Here is a 9861-nt window from a genome sequence, read left to right as displayed (position 1 = left end):
GACATAGAAATCTCTTGTTCCAAACGTGCGTTAAACATCCTAAATTAGCGGTTATTATGTCAATAACATGAACATCGATCAAGGAAGTTGCAAATATCAATAACACGTCGATGAGTTTGTTGACATCAAACGGCCACAAAGTGAGTGGTGTCGGTGAGCTTGTTGACATCGAATAGCCAGAGAGTGACTGGTCAATAAAATGAGGCTATCGGACGCATGTATCAGGCAAAAATGAGCCACAAAGTCGGTAAGCCTTGACAAGAAGTTAATGGATACCTATAAATTCCAACCAGTAGTTGTACAGCAGCTATCACAAGTTGAGGAAAAATATGTCGATATCTCGGCAACAAAATGCTTCATCAAAACCCACATCATAGACTAATTCAATCAACAAAATATAACTAGGAAGCTTCCGTCGGGTATTTTATTCAGAAAAGCAAAAGAAATACGTCGTTAACTACACCAACCGATACAAGTTAAAATACTAAACTACCTATGACGCCTTAGTTACAGCACACACTCCAAACTCAGAATATGATCGGATGAAACGAAATGCATTTTAATTCCAATCACTCGAAATTCTGTTTTCAACTTTGCAAACACAATACAAACAGAAAAGTAAAAGGAAAAAGATGAAAAAGGTGTAATTCATTAATATCCGTTTTGTCATGTTAGATGGTTAACGCAGTATAAAACTCCCAAACGGAGGTCAGATTTCATCCGTTTAGTTGTGAGAGCAACAATCATATATCAGTACAGCAGGGAGTTGAATACTCATCATCTGGGGATGATCAGCCGGTCGAAAATCAACCACATACAGCAACCCACAATACTACATTCGCGTCAAGCATTTATCGCCCCACCTGCATACGCATAGAAAGTAGAAACCATAAAGAACATTTAAGTAATTCACACCAACTTAAGATGTAGCACTTGCACGATAGATGCTCAAGCGTAAAAGGAAACAACTGATAGATAAAAACGAAGTGAGCAGGCAATGACCCTTTAAATTACACGGGCACTCTACTGGATTTATAAATTAGCTTTTAACTGAAAAATAAATGGATGGACAAAAATTGGCAAACCGACCACATAACTGCCAGCAAAAATTATTTACATGCCACAGTTTTAGTTTTACTGTAACCAAGTAACCAACTAGTAAAACAAAAACTGTGTAAATACCAAAAGGAAAAACTAACCAAGTATTTGATTCTTACCTGCAGGATTACAGACCCCAAAAGTACGGGAGTTTGACCCTACATCAGGCTGCCGATAGCAAGACCAGTTATGAGTCAGTCCCATCCTTGAGTACAAGGTCGCAACACCACAAAGCCCTCAATTCCTCCACTTGAACATTCCCAAAGCCATGAAAAGCTATTATCTTGTATGATTACCTCCCAAATGTTCTGTTATATAGATCGCCGGAGCTAGGCATCCGAAACTTTGATTCTTCATAACCAGAGTAAAACTTGTTGAATCCTAGTCTCTCATTTCTCAGGAGCTCTGACATACCTACATTGCTTCCACCCTGAACCTCATTCCACCCATCCCAGTGGCCATTTGACATGCCCCGGTTTCTGGACTGTTGGAGGGACATTTGCGAAAAAGGGGAAAGATTGCTAGCCTGGGACTGCTCCAAACGCCTTGAGGAGAAACCATAAGAATCATTGACGTGAGAAAAACCATCCCCAAAATCAGGAAATCTAAGATTTTGTTGTGGGGCCAGTGATCTTTGCATCAATAGTTGAAGCCTTGCATCATTTTCATACCCACTTAACTGCGAAGGGAAGTTTGATCTCATTTCTAGGCCTTGGTTGTTAAGCCCACCTTGCAGTCTCCCCTTTCCAACTGCCAATATAGCGGGATCCATAAACTCAATATCTGCGGAGCTCCCAATATTTCCAGTTGCCTGAGGTTGATATGCGTTTCTCAACAAAGATGAATTATCATACAGATGATTCCCTGAGCAGTAGATAATGAAATCAACAATTAAACATGTACAAGGAAATAAATTAGAAAATTAAAACCCAAAGGTATTTGTTAACCAACCAGACAGAGTGTCAAAGTCCTGATCCACTCTCTCATGAGAAGTAAAGCCCGGAGGTGGTGCCCTGCTTGGCACAGAGAATCCAGGAGGAGCAGAAATTTGAGCCCTTGAAACCGCTGAAAGATAAAAACAAGGGTCAGAAACCAAACTAGGCAGAAAAATGCACCCAGGCAGCAGAGCACAAAAGAACAAAGTAAAATGGAATCACAATAAAATCAATCAACATAGACTAGGTGAAGAAACCCAAGTTCAAGTATTAACAAAATACAAGAACGAATTTGCTTGAAAAAAAAAAACAAAACTTAAAGCTGTAATTAACAGTTAATCAACACCACGGATTTATCAGATAATCCAAAGGTCTGGAAACAAAATTTGAAAATATGGACTTAAAAATAATTTCAATCACAACAGTCAAAGATCTACTTTCTCACAACGTCAGAGCAGACAGCAGAGAAAGCTATGGCAACTATAGAAGATGGAAACAAAGAACACCCAATAAGTATAAAAACCACTCTCAGACATTAGCGAAAAGGACTCGGACACATTGTTAGAAGGGGGGTAAAAATATATCAACTAGTAACATGGGCGAGCAGATGATGAAGGGGGTCAATAACAAAGTCTTGACTTCATACAAAATGCAAGCCCACTAAACATCAAGAAAGAACATATTACCAAAAGTGCATATGAAGACCCAACAAAACATTATACAAGGCACAAAAAGAAAAACATGACAAACCAAATGGAAGGCAGCAAATAACGTGAAACTCAATAAATATGAAATAGAAGAGTCCTCCATAAAGCCAGACAATACTCACCAGAAAGCTTGTTAGAAGAGAAAGCTAAATGATTGCTGGCATGATTTTCAGATTCTTCAAAAGTACTAGATGGGAAACCATTGCCAATTCCTAGATTATCCAAAAATAAATCTCTATTTTCAGAAAAGCCTTGGTGGAATGACTGGTTATTAGAAAACTGCCCGCCAACATTCAGAGATGACTGTACATCAAATGCTTGATTTTTAGCATCCTCCTGTCTTGCAAAAGAGAATCTGGACTGATTGTTATTTTGTACTTTCCAAGGACTCGACATTTTGAGAGCTCCAGACTGTCTATCAGTTTCACCCAAGAATTTGGAGAAATGCTGTGGTGATGTTAGTGAGTCATCCCATGTTAGTGAGTCCATCGATAATATATTTGAGATTATGCTACTCTCTCCCTTGTCAACAGCAGTACTGAAATCAGGATTTGCTGCATCATCCAGGAATCTTCCAGTGTGCTTCCCTGGGATGTCATTTAGAAGAGGATAGGAATGCTCCAAGGGCCTCTCTGAACCAGATCTGGTTACCATGTTTTCAGGGTATCCATTAGATGTTATTGAAACACTGGACGAAGATAGAAGTGAACTGTCCTTAACTTTGTTATCTACAAATAGACGATCAGCATTGGCATAAACTGCACCATAAGCCTCATTATGCAACAAAGGAGACCTAGAGTGGTTTGGAGCATGTACTGTATTAGGCAAACTAGGCAAATATGTTGATCGACTCACTTCTGGATCCTTTAGTCTTTGATTGTCAAAAGATAGTACATCCTCTTCCACTTCTGAAGATGTACTTGGCACTAATTGGGCTTGCAAATCTAGGGTCCAGTTGGATTGTTCCCTTGTAACACACACCCCATTAACAGGTGTGACAGCTTTATCACCAGTTGTTGGAGGCTCTCTAGATTGCTCAGCACAATATTGTTGGTTCCGAGGCGATTTAACAAAGGAGTAATCTGAAAGGGAACTATTAGGTCCGACTACACTGGAATGTTCAACCTTGGCATTTCTATCAATGCTCATTAGAGGGATATCAGAGCATAAGTTTTGGACCACTTCTTCAGCAGAAAAAATGTTTTCATTTTCATGACGATAACTGTAAGATAGATGATTATAGTTGGTGGGATTGCTAATGTTTGCCTGCATGCTACTGCCTCTATCATTGTCCTTGGATACTGATGGGGCAGATAACTGGCTGCTAACATTCACAGAAGCAGAGCCTTCATCGGGTGCAGCAGGATTGTCAGACAGATCATTTTGACAATCCACGCCACTACGCTGTTTCACAATCTTCAATGATTCTGGTTTAGATTTAGCATGCACAGTCTGACTTTCTTCATTTAATGCTGACCTATTTCCAGCATCACTATGCACTGTAGATGACTGAACAGTAGCAACAGCTGCTGAAGAAAATGGCAACGTGCAACTGACTGTATCAGGTTTCTGTTTTGAATGTCCATTTGAACTTATTATATGTGTAGCTGGTGGTTGGCAGTTTGAAACACGTGTTCCCCTGCAATGTGCATTCAGTACGTTCAGAATTTAATACAATCATACAAACAATGTAAAGGCCAAAAAGAAATAACCAGATACCATGAGGCTGCAGCTGGAAGAGCAATAGATCTACCAGAGCTTCCATTTGGAGGAGAACCTCTAATAAGACTTTCAGTATTCTGCGAGGTTAGGGGAAAAAAATCAGAACAATGAAATATGACTCAAACTTGCACTTTTTAACCAGTTACTATTGAACCCTAAATATCCAAAAAGCCTAAACTCAGAAAACTTGTAGACTTCACTACCCCATCAACCTAAAAGTTCTAACAAATATATCAAGATACACATGGCTTTTTAGGTCAATCAGGATAAAACATATTATGAAAAACGAACAAGAATACCATAAGAAAATAAGCCAATAGTAATGATGCCAACCAGTTTATTCTTAACATTCATAAGTTTCCTACTTAAATATGACACTTACACTTGAACCGTTTTTAATAATTGGTCCTGCCGCAGAAGAAGAACTGGTGTTGCAATAATCATCTAGTGGGGGAGGCAAAACACTCCCTGAACGCCGTTGCATACTGTTTTCTGTACCAGTAATTTGTTGTACCCTACTCCTTCACAACAGTTAAGTAATTATTAAGTCATCCAAGGAAAACACTATGCAATTTTTTTTTTTTTAAAACACGGACCAAGAGAAAACAGACAGAAATAAAACTAGAAGGAAAAGTTGGGCGTTACTTGAGCATTTTAAGGTATAATATATTTTCTCAAACGTTCAGTTCCACATTTCTCTTCAATAACCATATAATGTAATGTTTATGAATGAACTTTGAATTTCAATGCAGTTAAAGAAGGGACCATATCAAAATTTATGGGATGAATTTATATGAGAATGCTCATCAATACTACAAACAACATGATAAGCATTAAGCTGAACAAAGGCATTTATGTACAAAGGAGATCTTAGGTTACTATTCCAGATTTATTGAAAGTGTTATGGATTTAGAAGGACATACAAATTGTGCCTCACCAACTTTTTTAAATGCTTCTTGGGGAAAACAAAAGATTTTTTAAGGCTCATCTCATCAGTAACATACCTCTAGCATAAGCTTTAGAATATTTAGCCATAATAAATACCTCTTTCAAAACCTCCTTAAGATTCTTACAATTAACAAAACAAGCACACTGAACTGGTTATTTTAGAGAGAGGGAGATAAAGGCAGTACACAGGTCATTAACAAAAAAAATGGCTAGTGTAGAGAACTAAATACCTAGTGTATGCAGAAATTATTTCATCTTTAGTGAAACTATCCTCCTGAGACCCAACCTCGTGCAGATACAAACAATCAGGATTGGTGCAAGGCTGGAAACAACAAAAGGTCAATCTCAATTCAGATTCAACAGAGCTACAAGACAAAAAAATTCATAAGCCAGATAGAACAAGAAATGATTCATACCACATTCCTCAGCCATGCATGACAATATTTTGTGGTCCCAAAGCAAGCCCTGAAAAAACATGTAAGGACTATATTACTGGCTACAAAATTATTGAAAGAACAAATTTAAATAACTGTAAGCGTGCGTGTACCTCAAAGATCTACCATCCAAGAGGAACCCATGTACATTTTGAATACAACGGATTGCTTCCTCCTCTTTCAAGTATGTAATATATCTGCATATAAAGAAACATTTAAAAAAAAGACACTAAGCACACAAAGGCAATCAGAAGATTGCAAATGATCAATGCTAAATTGGAGATTAGGAAATAAAAAATCAAACATCACATCAGTTAAATAAATTAAAAAAAACACTTTCTGAATGTATGTTGGTTGTGGGGGGTGTGTTTGGGGTGGTGGGTAACTTTTTGGGGAGTGAAAGCTATTGTGGCAGTATTTCAATTCACTCAGACATGCTATTTAAAAAGTTAAAATATATGACAGTACTCGATTAATTTGAGACCAAAATACTAAAAAATTGTTTTCTATGAAAGGGCAAAAGGTAAGTTTGGTTTAAACGCCAAAATATTGTTTAACTTGTTACCTGAAACTAAAACATAAAGCACTATAGATTAGACTAAAAACTGAGAAGAGGATAATTGCACTTCCAAATTTCAATAAGTTTTTGTGACCTAAACTAAACTTTCCAAGTAACAAGTACATAATTAACAAATAAACTTCTGAGCTAATTAGAAGAATAGTGGGATGAGCTGTATAAACAAACTGTATAAGATGCGGCAATGTACAAAAAATAACAAAACATATGCAACAATAGTACTTTAGTGCCAGACATGTTAAAACAGGTTTACTTACACACTACATGTATTGTTTGGAAATTGCTGAATGACGCCAGCTGCTGTTCGAGACATAGACACTTTTTGAACCTTCCCATACTGACCAAAATATTCTCTGCGCTGCAGAAGCTGCATAACATATGCATAAAAAAATAGTGAGTCTCTACAAGCCAAAGCATAGAATTGAGCTAGCACACTAATATCAAGTCCAAAGAGAGGGAGAATTACATCTTCATCTGCCAGATTAAGAGGCAATCCAACTATGTAAACGAGGTTCCGTTGAATGACTCGCACGCTAGTCAGCTGCTTCCGCCCTTCAGTAGATTTGACCTTTGCCTTCTGAGACTTCATCTTTTTCTCAGTGTTGATTTCTGCCACCAGCCTGTGGGCAAAGATTTATTGAGAAAGGTACAAGCAATAGAAAAACAGATGCTGCTTATCAAATTAAAGTTGGAAGCAATTATCTATCTGATGAAATAAAACATGGTTTATGGATTAACAACCTCACACACTTTCCAGCCGTTCCTACAATCTTTTCCTTGTCATAAGGAGTGCGGCATGCAGGGCACCGCCCCTCTGTCTCATCCTTCTCAGCCATGTCCATTATGTGGTGCCAACACCAAACACATATCTGTGATCAAGTTAAAAGTTTTTAAATTAGGCAATCGCGACAATACAATCCGTGCAAAACTCTCAGCTCTCAAATTGCACAAACAAACAAAAACAAAGATTCACAATTAATAAATTCAAACACGCATTTAGAATTAAGATTCTATAGAAGCGAAGCGCAGGGGAGGAAGGGATCATCCAAAATAGCAATGGCGTGCATTTGGAAAGGTTCAGGGCTTCAGAATAAATAATATTAATAATAATAACACACACTGACCCAGATACAGTCATACAAGTAAGGCGAAACGAACCCTCAAAAAACCAAATTTGTTCAACTTTGAAAGGAAATGAGGAGGGTAGCAAAAAGCAAAGTTTGATACTTTGATGCTGTACTCAATCCAACTCCTCAAGAAAATTACATAAGAGAATTATACTTTTGTTCTTTCATCCCTTTCTATCAAACAAGTAATTTCATCCCTTTATCTTCCGTAATGTTCTCTCCTGTCTATCCATCCCAACAAACAACTTGCGAAAGATTAACTTTAGCAAAAGAAAAAGGTTCTAAGTATTTCTCCATCGGCTGGAAAAACAGTTTCAAATATCACTGAATCAAGATGAAGGGTGCATATACAGGAGCAATCACATTACTAGAACTTCCTCAACTAAAGCCACGAAACAACAAAGACCACTTCTTAAGTTTGGAAAGGAGGGACCAACAAAGATCCCAGAGAAAGTTTCTACAGAAGCATATCACAATTTGTGAACCAATCCAAATATAAAAAAAAAACAGTATAATACTAAAGTTGTCATAACAGAATTTACACTGAAGAACCTGGACCCAATCTAGTGGGGTCAAATGTTTTTCAGTAGTATTAATGGTCGACTGTAAAGAGACTCAATAGTGCTTTGCCTCACCAGGTTCAGGAGTTATCCTATAAAATTCCATCATCTTGCCACTATACTTCAGAACTGATAACTGACATGGAGCTGTTTATAATATGTTTAGGAAAGAGGTCACAACTAGTTAACTGTAAACAGTTCCCAAATAACTTGAACAGTGCATCAGATATGTTACATAACCAAATAGATTAGAATTTCAAAAGCTTATCTATAAATAGTCCATCAGACGTGAAAAGTCAAATGACAATGAGTAATGATGCTGTTCAAAATTCAGCAAAGGCACTATCCAGAGAAAAGGAGAACAAGTATCCACCAAACCTCCCTCCAACCGGACCAACCCCTCGAGAGATTGAGACAGGGGTAGAAGGTAAGTGTCCCATACCTCATAACCACATTTGCATGGCTTCAATTGCTGATCTGTCAAATCCATCTCCTCCGCGCAAAGAGGGCAAGTCTTTTCTCCCTGGTCACTCATGATTACCTTAAAAACATTTCAAAAAAAGTGTTAGTAGGTAAAAAAAATGCACAAGACTCAATGCAACCATATAGCAACGGCGTATCTTAGTGGGTATGTGCTCACAAATAAGAAGTAAAATACACATCAGAAATTGCAAACAAATTCAAATGCTTAAATGCAAGAAACGATTAAACAGAAGATATGCTAAATATGACAATGAGGAAGCTAACAGAGAAGGACTCGACACCAAACACAATGCAAAATGAAGCAACCGATGAATGTAGTAGCTCAAAGTCACCTATATTTCATTTAACAGCAAGATTATTTGCATCATGGTAAATGATTCACTCAATCGTTCATTTAACTGCATTCACATTACGGAAACAGTCATATACGAGTGGCAATTACTTCAAACAAAATCAGAAAACTGGAAAAACCCTAGAAAAATCCCAATCACAGTAAACCAGACCAGCAAAATTGAGCTCGCAACAGTCTGCCAAATCCCCAAACTGAAACCCTACAACCCGATTAGTCCATCTAACGCCATTTTAACATTAACAAACTCAAAATTCAAATCGATCCTGAAACTCAAATCAGATCAAAATCTACAGCAAAGCAGATCAAAATCGAGCACCAATTACAACAAAAAAACATAATTAGAAAAATATTAATAAAAAAGGGATAATAATCATCAAAATTAAACTAATATACACAATTTAAAACCTAATCGTTGACATGCAACAGAAGGAACCGAAGACAAGGATGCAAATAGAGGTCAATCAGACGGCCTCAGCCACCGATGGAATAACCAAACAAACTCATTTCAAACTTAATCCATTTTACATAAAATGATTAAAACAATTAGGGATCTGGGAGATTGGATGGAATGATGATCGGAGGGAGGTTAGGGTTAGAGAAGAGAGAGAAAAAGCGAGCAGAGAGAGGAGACTTACAGTTGGGGATCGAGAAGAAGAGGACGAATCTGTGAGGATGAGATTGTGGTGTGAGGATCGCAACGCAGCAAGAGATAGAGAGAGAGACACACACAATAAGAGGGGGTGCTTTTTAGGGGTGAGAGAGAGGGAGAAGGGCTTGTTTGGATGATGGGTTATTTCCGCGTAACGCCCTTAGATTTCGATTTAACTACCAACTTTGACGTGGCCTAGCGAACGTTGGAGGAGACCAAATTTTAAAATTAAATTTTATACGTGGTTGTTCACGATTTGATTATTATTC

At 37.7% G+C, this 9861-nt stretch overlaps 1 protein-coding gene across 2 annotated transcripts; it reads right to left on the bottom strand.

Annotated features, from left to right (window-relative positions):
• Positions 1-398: 398 nt before the first annotated feature.
• LOC137715275 (uncharacterized) lies at positions 399-9746 on the bottom strand. 2 transcript variants are annotated; one of them, XM_068454539.2, is made up of 14 exons: positions 9579-9746; positions 8551-8649; positions 7163-7290; positions 6888-7041; positions 6679-6788; positions 5958-6041; positions 5827-5875; positions 5641-5732; positions 4845-4977; positions 4460-4539; positions 2863-4379; positions 2050-2163; positions 1218-1962; positions 399-863 (listed from the first exon to the last, which is right to left on the bottom strand). In XM_068454539.2, exons 2-13 carry the CDS (start codon positions 8641-8643, stop codon positions 1391-1393), a joined length of 3126 nt encoding a protein of 1041 aa, XP_068310640.1. In that variant the 5' UTR covers positions 8644-8649; positions 9579-9746; the 3' UTR covers positions 399-863; positions 1218-1390. The 2 variants fall into 2 exon arrangements, with proteins under 2 accessions (XP_068310640.1, XP_068310639.1); XM_068454538.2 differs by having other exon boundaries at positions 4845-4983; positions 9579-9726.
• Positions 9747-9861: the final 115 nt, after the last annotated feature.

Source organism: Pyrus communis, chromosome 3, assembly GCF_041283825.1.
Source record: "Pyrus communis isolate YQ-2024b chromosome 3, ASM4128382v1, whole genome shotgun sequence".
Lineage (NCBI taxonomy): Eukaryota > Viridiplantae > Streptophyta > Magnoliopsida > Rosales > Rosaceae > Pyrus > Pyrus communis.
The sequence above is the reverse complement of the archived record's forward strand: the minus strand, read 5'-3'. Positions and strand labels throughout refer to the sequence as shown.

What these genes read in the sequence shown, in the direction of transcription:
- LOC137715275 (XM_068454538.2), bottom strand. Translation starts at nt 8,643, where the DNA reads ATGAGTGACCAGGGAGAAAAGACTTGCCCTCTTTGCGCGGAGGAGATG. An exon ending in TTAATCTGGCAGATGAAGAT is followed by an intron (nt 6,789 to 6,887) that starts GTAATTCTCCCT and finishes TATGTTATGCAG; the next exon opens with CTTCTGCAGCGCAGAGAATA. An exon ending in CCAAACAATACATGTAGTGT is followed by an intron (nt 6,042 to 6,678) that starts GTAAGTAAACCT and finishes CTTTATATGCAG; the next exon opens with ATATATTACATACTTGAAAG.